Source organism: Rhipicephalus microplus, chromosome 5 (assembly GCF_043290135.1).
Source record: "Rhipicephalus microplus isolate Deutch F79 chromosome 5, USDA_Rmic, whole genome shotgun sequence".
Taxonomy (NCBI): Eukaryota; Metazoa; Arthropoda; class Arachnida; order Ixodida; family Ixodidae; genus Rhipicephalus; species Rhipicephalus microplus.
The window spans coordinates 147,660,660-147,683,780 of NC_134704.1; the positions used below are offsets into that span (position 1 = coordinate 147,660,660).

General features: G+C 46.1%; 1 protein-coding gene across 1 annotated transcript in view; it reads left to right on the forward strand.

Moving 5' to 3' along the window:
- The window catches only part of LOC119173345 (sodium-coupled monocarboxylate transporter 2-like), a 91,906-nt gene that overhangs the window by 61,206 nt on the left and 7,579 nt on the right, over positions 1 to 23,121 (forward strand). The window contains exons 3-6 of the mRNA XM_075894243.1: positions 599 to 708; positions 5,629 to 5,696; positions 8,389 to 8,475; positions 8,976 to 9,139. Coding sequence (XP_075750358.1) covers positions 599 to 708; positions 5,629 to 5,696; positions 8,389 to 8,475; positions 8,976 to 9,139 — 429 coding nt within the window. The remainder of the gene's footprint in view (positions 1 to 598; positions 709 to 5,628; positions 5,697 to 8,388; positions 8,476 to 8,975; positions 9,140 to 23,121) is intronic.

The following is a 23,121-nucleotide window of genomic DNA, read 5'->3' on the forward strand; positions in this document are numbered from 1 at the left end:
ATTTCTACCACCTGGGGTTCTTTAACGTGCTACCCATCGCTGGCACAAGTGAAGTAGCCTGCAGGTTTTCATAAAAAAGATGGCCGCCGTGCTTCTTCGTTCAAACTTTGTCGCTCATTTGTCATGAGCTGTTCAGGTCGAACGTTACCGAACGGTCACGCTTCGTGCACACTGGGCACGATCAGTTTCCATTTCGTCCTTGGAATTTCACGATAAATATCCTAAGCACCGAAAGTGGGCATCGCCTAAATTAGCACACTTTAGCACAACTTTCAAGTGTAATGAAGTGCGCTGAAGTCGATAATTTAAGAAGTTGATTGCCCAGTATTAGTGAGTTAGTCGAGGAAACTTCAGTGTAGTAGAGCCAAAGCATTTCCACCTCGTTAGAGTCAAGTAAATCCTGTCTAAAAACAACCGCTGGTATTTTTATAGAATGTTTATGTTTTAAATATGTTCATGCAAAAAGAATTGTTTGCGCAGACAGACAGTCAGACAAAAAACTTCAATGCAACACTTCTCTTCAATGCGGCTCTTTCGTATCATGCCAGCGAATAAGGCTCGCCTGTGTGACGCTGACTTTCTCTGCTTATAATTTCAGCACAATATCTTCGATAATCAACTCCCAGGCTGCCGTACTTTACATGGATGTACTGTCACCACACATCGACAATGCGAAACTTCATTTTAAGTGGGTTGCACGAGGCACTGGTAAGCCTATCGACTAGTCGACTTTGTTCACCCAGAAAAACATTAAGTACGATTAGCATACAATATTCATTGACACCCAGGCGTAGCATATCATTTTGCTCAAAGGTTTGTGCTTACCTTCTTTACAGCTTTTATAACTGCTGATAGCTCAAGCGTTGTCACTGATACCACAAAACGGCTTCCCTAATTTGATCATGTGTGTAAACTTGATCTGTAGACCCATGTTTTAACGTTTGTGTAAAAGTTAGCAGCTAATTCGACAGTGCATAAAACAAAGAACAAAGAAAAATTGAGCAAATCCCACATACCTTCGGAATCGATGTTGAGTGAAGCATGCGGGGTTAGCGTGACTGTGTTTTACTTTTTACTGAGTGATACAATACGAGGTTATGCTAAAGATATGTACGGTCTTAATTAAAAATAATAATGTCTGTTCGTGTCATTATTTGGTTGATATGAACAGTTAATCACCACCACTGCATAGTGCTTAACTACAGTTGATGTGAATCCGGCGTTGTGGCTGTAGCGTAGGAGAACATATATATGTATTGTCGATAAAATCGGATAGCCATCACTGCATCTCCAGTAGACGCTTTACGAGTATTATGGTCCACTTGCAATAGCGTTGCGAGACCTGGCGTGTCTCCGCGGTGTAGTACTTGGCTGCCACGCACAATGCTGGGGTTTCATTCCTGTTGCGACCCTAACTTTTCTTGGCATTCGTTGGGTCAACGCGATCTACGCCAGTTTTTCTTAACGCCCGCGCACTAAAATTACCCAAGTGTGTAGGCGCCGTTCCTGGGTTGACATAGACAGTCGATCACCTGTGGCATCCACCCCCATGCCGGTGGTACATACCCGCCCGTGGGTCTGAAATTTTTTCCAGTCCACTCTTTTAATGATGTCGCGCACTTTAGGAGGCGAAAATCCTCTGATCTTGACGTATGTTGAAATGTGATCACTCCTGTGCGTTTCTATATTCGTGAACCATTCAGTATGTTTCACTAGGCTTTTCGAAACAAAAGCCAAGTCGAGACAGCTACTGTATGTGGAGCCACGTAAAAATGTAGGGCTGCCATCATTCAGTAACCAAAGTTGGTTGTCGGAGGCAAAAGACACCAAGCTTCTGCCCTTCATGTTGGTATTCTGACTTCCCCATAATGTATGATGAGCGTTAAAATTCCTAATGATAACACACGGGTCAGGAGTTAACGCTACGATGTCTCGTAATCTTTTTTGATTGAAACGGCTTGATGGTGATAGGTATGCGCCAACCACAGTGATGTTGAGCCTCCTCTTTTTCACTCTTAAGCATACGTATTGGTTGCCGTCATGAGGTGGTACAGGTTGAAGGATGTAAGTGAGGTCTCGGCGAATGTACACCAGAACCTTGCTGCTTTCAGTAACAGTAGACGAAATAAAAGGTTTGTATCCCGAGAGTCGTATTGCACTCGATAAGTTCGGCTCACAAATGACGAAAAAAAATTACAGTCCCGTATGGAAGACCAATGCCAAGAACACATATCCGATTTACAAGAGGCCATCAAGAGCACTGTAAAAGAGACTGTGTGTACGATCCCATGCCCTGTAAGAATCATGGACATCGACATAGTGCTGGAGCGGCTTCGAGCCTTGCGACGACGAGCTGAAAGAAGGTACCGGCGCACGAAAGACATAGAAGATTTACGGACTGCTAGACGTATGCAGAAGAAGATCAAACGTCGGTTGGACAAGCTAGAATTCCAACGCTGGATTACTTTCTGCGAGTCACTCGACCCTCGTAAGCCTTTATCGCAGATATGGAGGATGGTTAGAGGTTTGCGGTCATCGCCCATTTAGAAGTCACCATTCAAGGCCTTAGCCCTTCACAAAAATTGACCGGATGTGGACGTTGCTGAAGAGTTCTGTGCCGGATTATCAGGACAAACTACAGCCATCAGTAGCTCACCACTTTTGAGCAGTTGTCCGCCACCACATGACTCCTGTATGGACTTTCCGTTCACCATTCAGGAGCTCAAAGCAGCACTCGCTTCATGCAAACAGACCTCCGCACCAGGACCTGACGGAATCTCCTACAGAGCCCTGTGTCATCTGGGTGAGCGCGTGAGAATACTCTACTTCGGCTATATAATGATTGTTGGCTAGAGGGCACTGTCCCCTTAAGTTGGAAAACTAGTCGTCTAGTACCATTACTAAAACCTGGCAAATCACCATTGGAACTCTCCTCCTATCGCCCGATCGCATTGGCTAGTTGCGTGGGTAAAGTGATGGAGAGAATGATTCTCAGCCGAGTCGAGTGGTACTTGGAGTATCATGAGATCTACCCAAATGCCATGGCTGGCTTTCGACGTGATCGATCATCGATCGATAGCGTCATTGACCTAATCACGTACGTTAAACAAGAGAAAGGCCATAAGCGTCTTTGCGCCTCTCTGTTCCTTGACGTCAAAGGGGACTTTGATAACGTTACACATGAAGCCGTCCTAACCGCACTAGAAGAGATTGGACTGGGTAGCCGAATGTTTAAGTGGATACGCAGTTATCTCCAAATGCGATCCTATTATGTGAGTACAGAGACCGGGAACACGTCTACACATTTCCATTGTCGTGGCGTCCCTCAGGGTGGTGTACTGAGCCCTGTGCTATTCAATATAACACTAATCGCTCTCCATACGCACCTACCAAACAATATTTATCTATCAACATACGCTGATGACATCTGCATCTGGGCATCTGCGGTAACTCGCCTGCAGTTACGAGCGAGAATACAGAGAGCTGCTACTGCAACTACTTTGTATCTACGCAATCGAGGCATGGAAATTTTTTCCGGAAAGTGCGCTCTTCTGGCATTTACGCGCAAACCCATGTCGAATTACAGAGTGTCAATTGAACGTCAAAATATACCCTATCGTCGATCTCACAAATTTCTGGGTGTCATAGTCGACAGAGACATATCATGGAGCCCTCATGTGTCGTATTTGAAAAAGCGATTGACAGGCATATGCCATCTGTTCAAGTTTCTCCCTGGAAAGACTTGGGGAATGCAGCCTAATGCTATGTTACGACTGTATAGGGTGCTTTTCCTTGGCTTTTTACGATACAGTCTACCTGCATTATCAAACGCCAGCAAAACAAGTCGACGCATGGTACAAAGCGTTCAAGCACAGGCGCTTCGAATATATCTAGGTCTGCCTCAGGGGGCCTCAACAATGGCGACTATAGCTGAAATATAACGTGGTGCCCTTTCCCTGTTATAAGGTGTAGCATTTCTGCTGTTTCAAATACCAACTGCTCGTGTGGACCACGGCGTAGATTTGACAGAAGTGACTGCAGTGCCGGCTTGCAGTCGCAGAAAATCGTCCACCGTTGCGTGCTCTGGTCGTTAATAAAACCCAGCGCAGCGCGAGGCGCTGCAAGCTCTGCTGCCGTTGTTGTGGTTGCATGAGCTGTCCTGAATTTGATGGTTGTGGCGTGTGTTGGAATAACGACCGCCGCTGTTGAGCTGTTTGGTAGGACGGAACGGTCCGTATAGACGTGGGTGCAGTCTTGGTACTTCTCGTACAGCAGAAGTAAGGCGAACTGCTTGAGGGCTGGTATTGAGAAATCTCGTTTTTTCTGGATGCCTGGTATTGTCAGGTTGATGACTGGCTGTTTGTGGCACCATGGAGGAATTGAAGGTCTCGCCGCGGGCGTAAAACCAGTTGGTAGGGAGTCACCATGTGTAGTTATTGTTCAACAAAATGACGTATGAGGACCATCCACTGGCAGAGAGGCTAGGTGGTGATGGGGATTCCGGCCCACATGCCTTATGTGTGTTCTCAAAGCTTCAATTTCAATATGGGCCTGCACGAGGTGGTTTCAGTGGTTGCCAAGCCACTGTGGAATTATCGGTAACGAACGAGCTGATCCAGCTGCCCGTTCAGCCCATACACAAGACAACGACCAGTCAATACCTCTCTCAAGGACGGACGCTGCTAGGAGGCTCCGCATGATTGCTCTCCAACGCTTCCTGGCTCTTTGGAATGAGCCTCTCTTTACGCATGCAAGATTACGATCCCTTGATCCAACGTTAAGCACGCAGCTTCCAACAAAAATTCGACGAGGCGACGCTACTGCTCTGTGCAGACTATGGTTGGGAGTCGCGTTTACCCGTGCGTACGCGTTCCGCATGGGTATGGCCGACACTGCCGACTGTGCACACTGCGGAGATGAAGAAACAATTCGACATATCCTGTGTGACTGCCCGAAATACAACCTGGAAAGACAACACCTTTCTAATAAACTAAACAGGTTAGATGACCAGCCGCTGTCAGAAGAAAGTATACTGCGCCATTGTCATGACTCATCGTCACAGAAGAAAGCCGTGCAAGCGCTACTGGGCTTACGAACTACTGGCCTGTCGGAACGCCTCTGAGTGGACTGATTTTGTGTGTGCGTGTGTGTCGGTGTTTTTCTCTTATTTATTTTTTACTCTCTCTTTCTCTTTCAACCCCCTATTCCCCAACACCAGTGTAGGGTAGCATACCGGATACTAGCATCTGGTTAACCTCCCTGTTTTCCTTATTTCTCGTTTCTCTCTCTCTCTCTCTCGCCCGTGGGTATGTGCCAATGCCTGTTTGAAAGTGTCTGAGAATGTACGCGGCGGGAATTTAACATTATTCAAGTTAGGAGAAGTGAGTCGAATTTGTCAAACGATTTTACCCTCGTACTAATTTTGATTCATCCTAAGTTCAGGGAATCATCACGACAGCACCCAGACGTGGGTGGCTAGATAGATAGATAGATAGATAGATAGATAGATAGATAGATAGATAGATAGATAGATAGATAGATAGATAGATAGATACCAAAAGTGCTTTCAGTACGTAAAGTACAAGTACTGCTTTGCTTTTAAAACGTTTTGCCCTCTTTTCAATTTAGCGTTTCTGCTAGGCGTCGTTATGACTGCCTGCAGCTGTGCCTGCCTGTACATGGGTACTATCACAAGGGTAAGTGCATATCGCGGTTTCTTTGTTTCCTCTTCTCATTATATCACATTCCTGTGTATATGAAGCCCTAAACTGATAATATTGTTCGTGTGTTCTAAGGAGTGGTGGACGAACTTCTGTAACGCGAATTATTAATAACTGAGGAGGTTTAACGGATTGAAATAAAGATAAGATTAAGACGGACGCCGTAGGTGAGGGCTCCATAAACTTATCGTCCCGCCATTTTTTAACGTGCACCGATATTTTGAATGATAGCGCGAAAGGATAAAAGAAATCTTGCAGGGTCCCTTCCGGTTCCAACTAAGCACGACCTCTAGGTTAAAGCTATCTATTCCTTTTCAATCGATGTATTGATCCTGCTCCGCCACTTTTCAAAAACCTTCTGCACCTGGTGTAGGTTGCACTGCCTCTGAAATCAGAGGCACTTCACCTGGTTTTCCTTAGCCTCTGTGATCAGCCACCTTTAAGCAAGTTAGGCCTACCGATGATGACATCATGTGACATTATGTGATGTGAGGTCACGCCAGAATAGGTTACGTAATGGCAACATTAAAAAATTGTGTGGTCCGTGACGTCATCTTAACGTCACATGGTAGCGTTCTTTTCTTAAGATGTTTTTGTAGCTTGAGCTACTCAGACCGAAATTCAGCCCTTTCGTATGCCTCCTAGAGAACCGTGCTGCACATGCGCGAGGAGCAGTGAAGTCACACAGCATTTCATAAGAATGACGTCATAGCCGTGGCAGACGAGCTCGGGCTGGTGCGTGTTAGCTATACACCTCCGTTGCATAGTAGCCAAATTTTACGCTGAGGCGGAACCACTTGATAACGCCTATAATTTAGTGCGCACGCACAGAGGTATCAGTTGGGGTGTACATATGCGGGGCTCTTGGGAAGTAAGTACAGGCATAGAGAAAGAGAGCGAAATTGCTGATCAGCGATGCATAGGAGCGGATAAGCTTCACTCTTTGAATCTCGATGCAGTTGCCTAACAGTTAGTGGCTGAGCGTAGGAAGAATGAACAGATGCAGGCTAAACGTGCCTCGGAGAGACAGAACAATAAAGATAGAATAAAGATAAGTAGATTAACCAGAAGAAGGCTCCGGTGTGCTCGGAGACAACGGTGCATAGGGAAGAAGGTCAAGCAAGGCGGTGTCAGCAGGAGCTATAGCTCACGATACGTGTAACCTGACACAGACGAGTTAAGCCACTGCTGCAAAAGTGGAAGCTTCGGCTATAGCTGGTGAGTAGTCATGCTGAGAAAGTTTTTCACCGTCTGAACAAAAGAAAAAAGACAGGGTAGACAGAAAACCAACTAACTTTATTTCGCTGAGTGCCAATGTATGCGGCGAAAAAGGCGATAAAAAACGGGAAGATAAATGCCAAACTCTGTAGTCAAAGCATGGGCGATGGGTCTTCGGTTGCCCAAAGCCCGGCTAGGTAATTACGCTCTAAATCTGATAATGCAACTTATAAGGAGCTTACGCAGTTGTCACCGCTTAACTGATTTTTTTTCGCTTCAATAATTCCATGGGTTTTGTGGGTCCCTTGCCTTTCATTAATTCACACCTATCGAAGAAGAGGGTACAACCACAGTCCGGTTAATGAATGCCAAGGTGCTCTTGAACCACGTTGTGCAAGTTATTTCGGTGCTCTCGAAGACGGTAGTTTGCGTACCTGCCGGTGTGCGCCCGTGTAGTTTGTGATGGTAGTGCACGTTCAAGAACATCAGATGATCAAAATTTTATAATCATAACGTGGTTATAGAATGTAAAGCCTCATATATTATTGATATTTATAACAATACTATAATTGTACCGTTGAGTGGTGGTAACATGTACAGCGGCCAGACAGGCCGGTCTTTTAATGTTAGTTTACAAGAGCATGCGTTTTCCATCAAAAATGGGATGGGTTTGCATCTTCATTTTGATTGCAAGTCATGTACACGCGTTGCATTGCTTTTTTTCACAAAGATCCTACGATGAAGTCGTGGTGCTGTAGCGATAGGGTTAGCTGAGGCTTCTTTTAGCAAAGTGTTTGACAATAGTTGGGTCAGTGTGTCGTCGATCATTTTGCACGACAGCGGTTCTTTTTCTTTTTATGGGGGGCGTTTTTTATGCTGGTTCTTCGCGCATGTGCGTGTTGCTATTTACATAGCGTGTTCTTTTGAAAATAAGTTTGTTGGTCGTGTGCGCTTCTAGTTGTTCTTTCGTCTCCGTCGATGTCCCGTGTTGTGCCACTTCCCTATATTTTATAGACTTCATGATCACCCAGTATAGTCGTTTGAAGCCTTGCATGCCTGAGTGCAGGCTTCATTAACATTTTTAATCGCCTTGATTTAAACCAAGAAGGTTTAAAAAGAGTCGCTGGAATAGAAATTATGCCGCATGACAGAAGGCCTTAAGATGGTGGCCGTGGCAGGCATATATATATAGGCATTATAAAACCACAGCGTTCAGCGAAGGAGGGGGGGGGGCGTTTAGCATACCACCCCTGGGAGGATAACACGGCAAATTTTCTCTAAACAGATGTTTGTGTTTGTGTGTGTGTGCATGTATATATATGTGTTCTTTGGTTCGTGTTTGTGAGAAGGCACATACAATATCGAGCCCTACATTTCATTCTACTGCACCTAGAAATTTTCAAAAACCATCCTGCAAGTGATAACCCCTGCGATGACTGGCTCTTTGCAGCTCATAATAATGATGCTATCTGCATTCACGGGTCCTTTTGTTGGATTGATGATCCTGGCGATTTCATTCCCTTTCGTGCATGCAAAGGTTTGTATGAACAATTTCACCAGTAATCATTCAATGTTAATAACCACAACTGTGGCACCAGAATGCATAAATTGAATTGAGTTCTTGAATATATTCTACGAAAGGCAACTTAGGCACTTGGTTTAGCTGCATGTTAGATAGATCACGATTAAAATTGCACTCGTCATTTTGGTCGCACTTTTGCATCTCCTGCACATTTCAAAGCAGTATTGTTAAATCACAAATCGGAGAGCTTGCACATCATTCTTTGAACTACAACAAATATAGAAAAAGACGGTATGTAAAATTTTATTCTGAAACCCCCAGGCTGCAAGTAGCCGACCTTTCTTTATTTGAAGACGTTGTACTAAGTACCGTAAGACAAGTGTTGCATTAGTTTCAGAAGAAACGAACGCTTGTGTTAGCATATGAAGGCCCGTACACGACTCAAGCACTTCAGAGATCATTGTTTCTTAGCTACACACCTTGAAATTTGCTTTTTCGTCCTTGCTTCAATCTAGGGTGCTGGAATTTCGACGCTGCTTATGATAGGCTTCCAACTGGTGGTCGTGTGGCAGTCTCTGCAAAGTGGAACGAAACCTCCTCCAATGCCTGTTACGCTCGAGTACTGCCCAGAAAACATTGGCACCCTATCAAACATCACAACTGTACTGTCGACACCGAGGTGGGTGATAAACAATGAAAACTGCAGCTCTCTCAATCACGCTCACTTATTCATGCATTCCTCAAAGGACACTAAAAATAACATGTTTGTTGCAACAGATTCATTATAGCGAAAGTACTAGCCTTACCCTGAATAGATGCTTGCTGAGCGACAAAGCACGCATAACGAAGACACAAGTGTTGATGCCGGTTTTAGGTTCCCGCCCCATCTCACCGTCACGTCGTAGAGCTGGACAGTGTTAGTGCGTACGTCATTTGTAGACGCTGATATCAATAAGAATGCTATACAATAATCTTCTACGAACACGAGGTCCTAACATGGCTAGTTTCAGAAAATGTCATTGAAGCGATGTCGCCATAGAACGCGAAATATAAACAAGCGTCATTGTCCTATGTCAATCGCATTTAGGCTGGGTCAGAGTGTAGATTTATTAAGGAAGGAGCACTTAAAGGGGTCGGGTTGTCGTTTGCTGTTGTATACTGCGATTGTATCCAGTCGTCGTCACTTGGCGCAGCGCAGGCAAATCAGCATATCCATCTGTTGCGAGTGCTCGCTGTGGAGTCTTCTTCATTCGCTTTTCGAGCACCTTGATGAAGTGGAGTTGATTTACTCTTGCAACGAGCCGTTAAACACTAGCGCGATGTGAACGGCCAATCACGGCATTTTGTCGTCAACGAATTGAATCGCCACGCCACTGTGCTGAGACTACAGAAGCGTTTTCTGTCGGCGCTCATTAGTGTAATGATGCAATACTTGATATTGCCGCTCCCATGTTATGAAAACACCCCCAGAGCCCTGTGAGGGGAAAAGGCGGGATTCGGAGAGAAAAAGCTGTCTTTTTATTCGCTAAAAGATTTATGGACAAGGGAGTGGAGTCCTCCATCTTAGGCTCGACTGACCTTTGTGCCCGGCCGTGGTGGTCTAGTGGCTAAGGTACTCGGCTGCTGACCCGCAGGTCGCGGGTTCGATTCCCGGCTGCGGCGGCTGCATTTCCGATGGAGACGGAAATGTTGTAGGCCCGTGTGCTCAGATTTGGGCGCACGTTAAAGAACCCCAGGTGGTCAAAATTTCCGGAGCCCTCCACTACGGCGTCTCTCATAATCATATAGTGGTTTTGGGACGTTAAACCCCACAAATCATCATCATCGACTGACCTTTGTGGCTCGCCGGGCTTGACCGAACAAAGCCTGGTGGCTTACCGATCCTTGCTTGTAAGCCAGGTCTCCCACAGCCTCCGTCGAGATGTTGTCCCCAAAAGGCGAGAACAGACGTTGTGGGGCCGTGATTCGCAATCCCATGTAGTGTGGGCGAAACTTGGCCGTTCGCCACAGCACAGACAGTTGCATGCATATATTGTTGGATTGATGTGGTGTGTAGTTTTTTGTAAGGAAAGGTGCGAGTTGGTATGTACTCGACGCCGATCTCACGCGTGTTCTCTAGAAGGATTTGGATGAGAATGACTGTATCTTTGTCGTTTTCCTGCTTGATTTTCGAGGATGGCGCGTGGAGTTCCTGTAAGTTGCTCGAAGGTTGCGACCGGTGCTCGCATGCTAATTTCACGAACAAGCCTGTCGGCTCTTTTAAATGCCAAGTATTTCTTAGCGAACTTCGGCGACTTTGAATCTATCTATCTATCTATCTATCTATCTATCTATCTATCTATCTATCTATCTATCTATCTATCTATCTATCTATCTATCTATCTATCTATCTATCTATCTATCTATCTATCTATCTATCTATCTATCTATCTGCCTACCACTTTTAGCTCTCCTGGCCATTTCTTTATTGGTATCAATACCAAATTTGGTATGGCGTAACATGACTGTATGAAGAGCGTTACTGACTAGCCATAACATGACTATCATGACATGTATGTCCTAAATGTCATGATTTACATTTCATGGTTTTGCTGCTCTAGCGGTGGTTCCGTTCACATAACATGCTGCAAAATTAGCATAGCATGACATGACTGCGTGGCTAACACAAGTGACAGACCCTTACGTGGAAATCATTCGCGCATGTAATGTAAGTCATGAGTCATGACTACGCGCCACGCTCATGGTAGACTCCAAGCCGTTTCACTAGCTTTACATATACCGAATTTGGTGGTACTGGGCGTGTATATACGACGAAGGTATGTGATTAGCACAAACACGAAAGTCATGAGATGCGTGTCATGTAACAACATGACTACATGCCACACTCATAAATAGCTCGTGGCCGTTTCGCTAACTTCACATACATCAAATTTGGTATTTCGGGACGTGAGTGGATGTCGAAGGTATATGACTGGTGCACACATGATGGTCATGAGATGCGTGTCATGTAACAACATGACTACATGCCACACTCATATTGAGCTCGTGGCCATTTCGCTAACTTCACATACACCAAAGTTGGTATTTCGGGACGTGAGTCGATGACGAAGCTATATGACTGGTGCAAACATGATGGTCATGAGAGGCGTGTCATGTTAGATTATGACTACATGCCATGCTCATGATGCGCTTGCAGCCGTCTCGCTATCTTCACATGTACCACATTTAGTATGACGTGACGTGAATGGGTGATGAAGCTATGTGACTGGTGCAAAAGACATAAAACTAATTGATTGATATGTGGGGTTTAACGTCCCAAAACCACTATATGATTATGAGAGATGCCGTAGTGGAGGACTCCGGAAATTTAGACCACCTGGGGTTCTTTAACGTGCACCCAAATCTGAGCACACGGGCCTACAACATTTCCGCCTCCATCGGAAATGCAGCCGCCACAGCCGGGATTCAAGCCCGCGCCCTGCGGGTCAGCAGCCGAGTACCTTAGCCACTAGACCACCGCGGCGGGGCGACATAAAACTAATAGACGGGTGTCATGTAACAACATGACTACATGCCACACTAATGATGCGCTCTTGGTCGTTTCGCTAGCTTCACATACACCAAATTTCGTACTGTGGGACGTGAATGAAAGATGAAGGTATGTGATTGGTGCAAACATGATAATCATGAAATGCGTCTCATGTAAGAACCTGACTACATGCTAAGCTTATGTTGCGCTCGCGGCCATTTTGCTAGCTTCACGTGTACCAAATTTGTTATCACGTGACGTGAATGATTGACACATGTAAATGACATCTCCAAACCCGATAATCATGACAGGCCTGTAATCTAACAAAAAAACCACATGTCGCACTCATGATGCGCTCGCGGCCATATCGCTAGCTTCACAAACAACAAATTTGGTATTTCGGGACGTGAATGGATGACGAAGGTATATGACTGGTGCAAACGTGGTGGTCATGAAATACGTGTCATGTTAGATCACGACTACACGCCAAGCTTGTGATGGGCTTGCGGAAGTTTCGCTATCTTAACATATATTACATTTAGTATTACGTGACGTGAATGGATGATGAAGGTATGTGACTGGTGCAAAAGACATTAAAATTAAGAGAGGCGTGCCATGTAACAACATGACTACATGCCAAACTCATGATGCGCTCTTGGTCGTTTCGCAAGCTCCCATACATAAAATTTTGTACTACGGGACGTAAATGAATGACGAAGGTATGTCATTGGTGCAAACATGAAAATCATGAGATGCGTGTCACGTAAGAACATGGCTACACGCTAAGCTGATGTCACATGGCTCACGTCACATGCTAAGCTGATGTCACAAGAACATGAGTACGTGCTTGCTCTTTCTGTCACATGGTTTTTGTCACATGGTTTACTTTCTCCTCTATACGTTCTCGTGCTCTGCGCAATAAACTCAGTTGGAAGTTGGCGCTCGTCTCCTTCTTGTCTCTTTGTCGTCGTTCTGTTCTCGCGCTCTAACTATTGTCATGTCCTACGAACTAGCGCATACTGCCACCCTTCTTATGGGGTAGTTTGTTGCGGTACTTAAAATAACGTAGAATCATTTAACAACGAGTGAGGGGACGTTAATCGTGAAACATCATTCCACAACTGCTCACACTACTCAAAAAATCGTAACATACGGTGTTGACAAGTTTTCATCAATTCAATGCAATTTTTTTTATCAGAAAAACACTGGAAGCCCACCAAACCTAAAAGGAGATAGAACGGCCTAATAATATTTTTTATTAAAATCTGGGGTTTACTTTCCAAAAACCACCACATGTTTATTAAAGACGCCATTGTGGGAGGTTCCGGAAGTTTCGGCCATCTCGGGTTCTGTAACATGCACTCAAATTGGAGCGCAGGGGCCTACAGCATTTTTGTCTCTATCGAAATCACGGAGAACGGCTTGAAAAAGGCCCTAATGACTTCTGCAATTCAGTAGCGCTGAAATCATTCAAGGTAAATGATACGAATGTACGTGACTTAACTCGCGTAACACCCCGTAACATCACTAGCCACGCGACTTCAAATCACGTAACAACGCTCACGTATCTATATCTAAAGCAAGGAGTCATGTGACAAGAGAGAAACATGACGTGACAAGAGCTTTATTGTAGCCCTGTGGAACTGATAGTCAGGGGTGCCAGAGGCCCTCTCAAATCAAGCGCCCCCCTTAGATTCGCCCACGATTAGACTGGATGTCGAAGTTTCGCCAAGATGCGTGGGCCCTCTGGACGGCCTCACAATCAGTGCGGACACTGCTGCCCTTCTAATATGCATTTCATTGCTCCTTCATGGCGGATGGAGAGGCATGAAGGGCTTGGCACTACTAGAGCATGTGATAAAGAGAACATCACAACACGACTCACGGGCACACTTCAAGTGCGAATAGCCCGGGTTTATCCTATTAAGGGACGAGGAGTGGGATACGAACGGCTTTGCAGTAGTCCGAGTGTGCTCCCTGAAGGCTTGTTGTGGGGGGGGGGGAGGGGGTCAATATTTTTTTGGGGCCAGGTGCTAGTCGGAATGGTTTTACGGAAAGGTCATGACGAATATTTATATATGTCCACCTCGTTACGAGCCTGGTTTAACATCGCGACATGACTAAAATCTGTAACATCACATAACTGCTCACCTGACTAAAATCACGAAATATCTTGGGACATCTAGTCACGTTGCTTAAACTAACGCAATTATTTAGGCAGGTTACAAAAATCACACAACATTGCGTAATAGGTACTCCCGAGGGATGTTCCCACTATGAATAACGTAACATCTAGTCACTTTTACTAGAATGATATTGGCAGTAACACGTTATGAGGAGCGTTGCTAATGGTAACGTGTTACTTTTAATGCGATAGCAGTTATATGGACACTCTCGGCTAATTATTGCCGCTGCCGTTGCCATCACCATCGCCATCATGACCCGGATAAGTATAAGGATGCATATGTATAATATATATTGAAGGCACAAAGAAAAATCAAAGAGAAGAAATCATTTGACGATTTCCCCAAAGAGAACTCTTTTGGGATGCGAAGGAGCGTCGTTGGGCGCTTGCGGCTTTTTGGGTTGAGAGGCGCTAACGTGGGTGCTAACGTGAGCGCTGAAACATTATTTTGAGGCGATGGCTGGCCTAGGTCCTGTAGGCGACACGTACAGATATGTTTCAACGCCTAAGGTAGGTGCGTGTCAGGTTTACTGCGTGTGAACCGACGAGTAGGCGGTGTAACCAGTGGTGGTCGCGGCAGGTGTTGAGCTTTTAATTAACGAGGCGGCTGCAGCGGGCGCCGTGGCTAGCGCACGGCAGGAGAAAGAGAATGACGTCAGCACGCACTGCAAGGGAAGCGGCACGAGAGCACACAGAAGCGGCACGACCTACTTGGCACCACGCCAACACCTGCGGCACGGGGCGCATTAACCAACTCTGCCGTGCCACTGATGTAGTTCATATCAACAACGGCGATATATATATATATATATATATATATATATATATATATATATATATATATATATATATATATATATATATATATATATATATATATATATATATATATATATATATATATATATATATATATATATATATATATTGCCACAGGAAATTACCATTGCTCCGCGCAACGTGGACGTTGGGAACCAGAGAAACACTAACGGCACGACTACGAGCGACGAAGCCAGCCGCAATGCACGAGCCGGACCTGCATGCGCCCGGTACTCCGCCGAACAGCCAACGCGCGCGAAGAAGAGAACGAGGGTGCTCGAGGCAGAGGCTCACGAGGACTACCGCCCTTGGATCTTCTTGATTGCTGTGTGTCGTTCACTTTGGGCACAAGTTCGCCCTTAATAAACCGTGTAAAGAGAACATCGTTGTTGTGAGGCTGCTACATTCGTTACATTTTCTGGTGGAGGTGCGGGGTAGATGATTCCAACCCCCACGAGAGAGCGAAGTCCAAGCCCTGACCATCCGCAAGCCGTGGAGCTGACGCCGGTGCATCAATAAATCAGTCGCCGTATTCGAGGGGACTCACTGAATTTGGACCACTTCCCCCCGTGCCAAGGGCATCAGCGACGGAACAAGAAACGCCACCACCATGACTAGCCAAGTTGCACCATCACAGCTCATTGTCAGCCAGCCCGTCATACCGAAGGTGTTCCATGGTGACCCGTTCGAGGACGCCGAAGACTGGCTGGATCATTTCGAGAGGGTGGCGAACATAAACCAATGGAACGATGCAGGCAAGTTGCGCAACGTGTACGTGTGTTTGGAAGATGCAGTGCGAGTGTGGTACGAAAACCACGACGCATCTTTGACGTCCTGGGAAGAGTTCCAGCGGCAGCTACTGTGTACGTTTGGCAACAATAAACATCGGGAAAAGGCAGAAGCAGCTCTTCGTGCACGGAATCAACGCACAAATGAGACTGTCGCTATGTACATAGAAGACATGTCCTGCCTGTTCAAGCGAGCTGATCCCAACATGATTGAAGACAAGAAGGTGCGTCATCTCATGCATGGGGTAAATAAAACAAGAGCTGTGCGTGGGACTCGTTCGCAATCCGCCGCGCACTGTTGCTGAGTTTCGGTTGGAAGCAACAACAATAGAAACGACACTGCAGCAGAGAGCCTGGCAATACAATCGTGACGTAGCCTGTACATCAGCAGGGGTCTTCTCGGCAAATGTTGTCGATAACCTTGACACTCTGCGGGAGCTCGTCCGGTCAGTTGTCAGTGAGGAACTAAGCAAGCTGCAGCCACCCGCTTCACCGGAACTGTCTATTGCGGATGTTGTCCGAGAAGAAATTCGGCAGGTCATACGGGAGACCCAAAAAGATGCACCACCGACACGACGCGCTGTAACTTATTCTGAGGTGCTCAGGCGGCCTGCTGTCCACTGTGGGCCTATCGAGACACCTGGTACTTACGCACCGACAACACGTAGCCCGCGAAATATCATAGAGGCAACTCGCAGCGCACCTCTTCCGACAGAGACAAGACCTCGGAAAAGCGATGTATGGCGAGATGCGGAACGTAGACCCCTGTGCTTCCATTGTGGAGAGGCTGGCCATCTTTACCGGTTTTGCCGATATCGTCAAGCTGGTCTTCAAAGATTTGTGGTAAACGCACCGTGTCCACGAAATGGCGAAAGGCCGTCCGACATCGAGGAATACCTGTGCTCACGTCAGAGCTTCGACCTGCATCGTCGTCACCAACCGCGGTCACCATCCCCTCTACGTCAGCGCTCGCCAAGCCCACGTTCCTTTCCAAACGCACCTAGGCATCGTTCGCGTAGTCCAAACCCGGGAAACTGAAGTGGGCGACCTGTGGAGGCGAGGCCGCTGGTGATTCAAAATACGAAGATCCTCCACTGCGACACCAGCGTGACGACGACGACGACTGTCTCCAGGTAAAGAAGTGCAGTAATGAGAAGATAACTTCAGACTTGCCGTTGGTAATTGACCGGCTAGAGGTCACGGCTCTAATCGATACTGGTGCGGATTACTCTGTGATATGCTACGATTTAGCGAAGTGCCTCAGGAAAGTTCTGACCAAATGGAGTGGACCTCAGGTACGTACGGCAGGCGGTCACCTTATTACGCCTCTCGGCAGATGCGCTGCAAGAGTTGAGATACGAGGTTTCACTTACGTTGGTGACTTTGTTGTCCTGCCCGTATGTTCGAGAGAAGTTATACTCGGAAAAGATTTTCTGCAAGCAAATGGTGCCATTATTATTTGCAGAGGTCCAGCGTATCATTTTCGACGGAACAAGCTATAAAGGCAGCTCGAGCAGACGAGCAATACACCACTCGACTGCGCATCGTCAATGATGATGTGACTGTACCACCGCAGAGCAGTGTAATGGTTCTAGTCAGAAATGATACGTTTAGTGACTACGAAGGTGTGGCAGACAGCAACATGGATGTGTTCCTGAAAAGAGGTGTTTGTGTGGCACGAGGGATTATCCAGCTACGAAACGGGTACGCAGACGTCCTCCTGACAAATTTTGGGAACGAATTCTAGCACATCGCAAAGGGGACAGCCATAGCCTTTCTTCACGAGGTTTGTGAAGGCACAAAACTTGGCAGGTTGAAACAACGTCAACGGATATGAAACCAACATCTGATGTCTGCGACGTAATATCCGTAAATCCCAATCTTTCAGCGATCCAAGGTCAACAGCTGTACGACCTTGTACGGGAATTCAGCAGCTGTTTCTCCAATAGTTCAAAGGTACGACGCACAACCATTGCAAAACGCAGGATCGTAACAGACGAGACAACCAGGCCAGTACGCCAGCACCCGTACCGCGTTTCACCAAAAGAAAGGGAAGTCATCAAGAATGAAGTACAGGAGATGCTTGAAGATGATGTTATTCAACCTTCTAGCAGTCCGTGGGCTTCTCCTTTAGTACTTGTCAAAAAGAAGGATAACACGCTAAGGTTTTGCGTCGACTACCGGAAATTAAATGCTGTGACTAAACGGGATGTATATCCCCTGCCGCGTATTGACGACACATTAGACAGACTTCGGTGTACGAAGTTCTTTTCATCACTAGATCTGAAAAGTGGATACTGGCAGATGGAAGTTAATGAACGTGATCGCGAGAAGACTGCTTTTGTTACCCCGGAGGGACTCCATGAATTCAAGGCTCTACCTTTTGGTCTATGTTGTGCGCCAGCAACGTTCCAACGCATGATGGACACTGTACTTTCCGGATTGAAGTGGCAGTGTTGCTTATTGTACCTTGACGACGTGGTCATCTTCGCCGCTACTTTCGAGGAGCATATCAAGCGCCTGCGAACAGTGTTAGAAGCAGTCCGTTCGGCAGATATTAACCTTCAAGACAGAGAAGTGCCAATTCGGTTTCGAAGAACTTCGATTCCTTGGGCACGTTGTCAGTGCCCACGGTGTGCGCCCTCATCCCGAAAAGACAGACGCCGTTGCAAGGTTCCCGGTGCCAGCAGACAAAAAGTCAGTACGGAGATTCCTAGGTCTCTGTGCTTACTACCGACGATTTGTCAGAAATTTCTCGCAGATTGCAGAACCCTTGACGAAACGTACGAGAAAAGATGTACCTTTCCCATAGGAAACAGAGCAACAATGCGCCTTCAACGAATTAAGAAAACGGTAGCAAGTGCCCCCAATCCTCTCCCATTTCGATGAAACAGCTGACACAGAAATACACACAGACGCCAGCAACATCGGCCTAGGATGCATCCTAATACAGTGGCAGAATGGCGAAGAAAAGGGGATAGCATGCGCCAGCCGGACTCTAACAAAGGCGGAGACCAAATAATTGGTCACAGAGAAAGAATGCCTTGCCGTCATCTGGGCCATCAGTAAGTTTCGGCCTTACTTGTACTGTAGACCATTCAAGGCAGTCAGCGATCACCATGCCCTTTGCTGGCTCGCCAACATCAAGGACCCGTCCGGACGACTAGGAAGGTGAAGCCTCAGACTGCAAGAATTTGACATAACTGTGGTATACCGATCTGGCAGGAAGCATACCGACGCCGACTGTTTGTCACGGGCACCTGCAGACACAGCACTATCAGATGAAGAGAACTTTCCATTCGTGGCTGTTGTCGAGGCTTCTCAGATAGCTTAAATTCAACATGCGGACGAAGAATTGCTCCCGCTCATCAAACACCTGAAAGCAGCTCACGTACAAGTACCTCGTCGATTTTCTCGAAGCCTCGCATCGTTCTGCCTCCGAGGAAATGTCCTCTACAAGAGAAACTTTAAGCCCAACCGTGAAAAGTTTCTGCTTGTCGTTCCCGCAACTATGCGGCAAGAAATATTACAAGCGTGCCACGATGAGCCTACATCTGGACATTTGGGGGTCACTCGAACGCTTGCACGAATCAGTCAGCACTATCATTGGCCCAAGCTATTGTCTTCAGTACAGCGCTATGTCAGAACATGCCGCGAGTGCCAAAGACGGAAAGCGCCTCGTGCTAAACCAGTGGGCCTTCTGCACCCGATAGACCCAAAGAAAGCACCCTTCCAACAAGTTGGAATGGACCTCCTTGGAACATTCCCAACATCTTTACTTGGCAAGAAGTGGATCGTTTTAGCGACTGATTATTTAACGAGATACGTGGAAACAGATTTCTTGCATTGAGGAACGGCAGCTGAGGTCGCCAAATTCTTTGTACAGAGCATAGTGCTACGGTATGGAGCTCCAACTGTTGTAATCTCCGATCGCGGACCGTGTTTCACGGCGGAACTCATAGAATGCCTGCTGAACATGACCCACACTGTTCACAGGAAAACTACCGCATATCACCCTCAAAGCAACGGCCTGACTGAACGCCTTAACAGAACTCTGTCTGACATGATATCTATGTATGTGGACGTCGAACACAAAAAGTGGGACGAAATTTTACCATATGTCACCTTCGCCTATAACACCGCCGTACAAGAGACTACCAAGATTACCCCGTTTCAACTAGTTTACGGTCGTGTAGTTACCACTACACTGGACGCTATGTTAGCTATAGATCAAGATGATCTCGATGACTATATATAGAGAGCGGAGGAGGCCCGCCAATTAGCAAGGTACCAAATATGTCACCAACAACGAATCGATGCCGACCGCTACAACCGAGGAAGACGTGAAACACGGTATGAAGTTCGTGACAAAGTGTGGATATGGACCGCAGTACGACGACGAGGCCTGTCTGAAAAACTCATTTGTCGATATTTTGGTCCTTGCGACGTAGTACAACGACTCAGCGACCTTGTTTATGAAGTCAAGCCTACAGGACATGGGCATTCTAAACGACGCAACCCCACCGAGCGTGTACACATTGTGCGCACGAAACCGTACTACGACCGGTACGAAGACTAGCCACCCCACTTTCTTGCTGTACAACCATTTCACTCTTACAAACCTTCCGAGATGGAAACGCTGCATACATTATCATCGAAAGCATCGGGGCGATGCCTCTTGAGAGGGGGGATAATGCCACAGGAAATTACCATTGTTCTGCGCAACGCGGGCGTTGGGAACCAGAGAAACGCTAACGGCACGACTACGAGTGACGAAGCCAGCCGCAATGCACGAGCCGGCCCTGCATGCGCCCGGTACTCCGCCGAAAAGCCAACGCGCGTGAAGAAGAGAACGAGGATGCTCGAGGCAGAAGCTCAGGAGGACTACTACCCTTGGATCTTCTTGATTGCTGTGCGTCGTTAACTTTGGGCACAAGTTCCCCTTAATAAACCGTGTAAAGAGAACATCATTGTTGTGAGGCTGCTACAGTCGTTACTATATATATATATATATATATATATATATATATATATATATATATATATATATATATATATATATATATATATATATATATATATACATATATATATTTATATATATATACATATACATATATATATATATATATATATATATATATATATATATATATATATATATATATATATATATATATATATATATATATATATATATACCATTTATTGCTGTATTACTGTCAATAGAGAGAAAAGAAACATTAACAAAGCGTCATCATCATAGATCATCATACTATATGGGGAAGTCAGAATACCAACATGAAGGGCAGAAACTTGGTGTCTTTTGCCTCCGACAACAAACTTTGGTTACTGAACGATGGCAGTCCTACATTTTTACGTGGCTCCACATACAGTAGCTGTCTCGACTTGACTTTTGTTTCGCGAAGCCTAGTGAAACATACTGAATGGTTTATGGATATAGAAACGCATGGGAGTGATCACATTTCAACGTACGTCAAGATCAGAGGATTGTCGCCTCCTAAAGTACACGACATAGTTAAAAGAGTGGACTGTAAAAACTTTCAGTCTCGTATGGAAGACCAATGCTAAGAACACATCTCCGATTTACACGAGGCCATCAAGAACACTGTAAAAGAGACTGTGTATGATCTCATGCCCTGTAAGAATCATGAACATTGACATAGAGCTGGAGCGGCTTCGAGCCTTGCGACGACAAGCTGAAAGAAGGTACCGGCACACGAAGGACATAGAAGATTTACGGACTGCTAGACGTATGCAGATGATCAAACGTTGGTTGGACAAGCTAGAATTCCAACGCTGGATTACTTTCTGCGAGTCACTCGACCCTCGTGAGCCTTTATCGCAGATATGGAGGATTGTAAGAGGTTTGCGGTCATCCCCCATTCAGAAGTCACCATTCAAGGCCTTACCCCTTTACCAAAATTGACCAGATGTGGACGTTCTGAAGAGTTCTGCACCAGATTTTTAGGACAAACTACAGCACTTAGCAGCTCACCACTTTCCAACAGTTGTCCGCCACCACGTGATTCCTGTATAGACTTCTCGTTCACGATTCAGGAGCTCAAGGCAGCACTCGCTTCATGCAAACGTACCTCCACACCAGGACCTGACGGAATCTCCTACAGAGCCCTGTGTCATTTGGGTGAGCGCGAGAGAATAGCTCTACTTCAGCTATATAATGATTGTTGGGCTGAGGGCCCTGTCCTCTTAAGTTGGAAAACCAGTCGTCTTGTACCACTTTTACAACCTGGCAAATCACCATTGGAACTCTCCTCCTATCGCCCGACCGCATTGGCTAGTTGCGTGGGTAAAATGATGGAGAGAATGATTCTCGGCCGACTCGAGTGGTACTTGGAGTACCATGAGATCTACCCAAATGCCATAGCCGGCTTTCGACGTGGTCGATCATCGATCGATAGCGTCATCGACCTAATCACGTACGTTGAACAAGAGAAAGGCCATAAGCGTCTTTGCGCTTCTCTGTTCCTTGACGTCAAAGGGGACTTTGATAACATTGCACATGAAGCCGTCCTTACCGCACTAGAACAGATTGGAGTGGGTGGTCGAATGTTTAAGTGGATACGCAGTTATCTCTAAATGCGATCCTTTTTTGCGACTACGGAGGCTGGGAACATGTCTGCACATTTCAGTTGTCGTGGCAACCCTCAGGGTGGTGTACTGTGCCCCGTGCTATTCAATATAACACTAATCGCTCTCCATACGCACCTACCAAACAATATTTATCTATCAACATACGCTGATGCCATCTCCATCTGGACATCTGCGGTAACTCGCCTGCAGTTACGAGCAAGAATACAGAGAGCTGCTACTGCAACTGCATTGTATCTCTGTAATCGAGGCCTGGAAATTTCCTCCGGAAAGTGCGTTCTTCTGGTATTTACGCGCAAACCCATGACGAATTACAGTGTCAATTAACGGTCAAAATAAACCATATCGTAAATCTCACAAATTTCTGGGTGTCATAGTCGACAGAGACATATCATGGAGCCCTCATGTGTCATATTTGAAAAAGCGATTGACAGGCATATGCCATCTTTTCAAGTTTCTCTCTGGAAAGACTTGGGGAATGCAGCCTAATGCTATGTTACGACTGTACAGGGTACTTTTCCTTGGCTTTTAGGGGCGAAGTTCCTTAGGGCGTGGGCTGTGCGTCCCCTGTAGCCTGTATGTAGCCACCTCTAGTTTAGTTCTTGCAGTGTTCACTAGATGGCGGTACCGTCCCCTGTATGTAGCCACCTCTAGTTTAGTTCTTGCAGTGTTCACTAGATGGCGGTACCGTCTCCTGTATGTAGCCA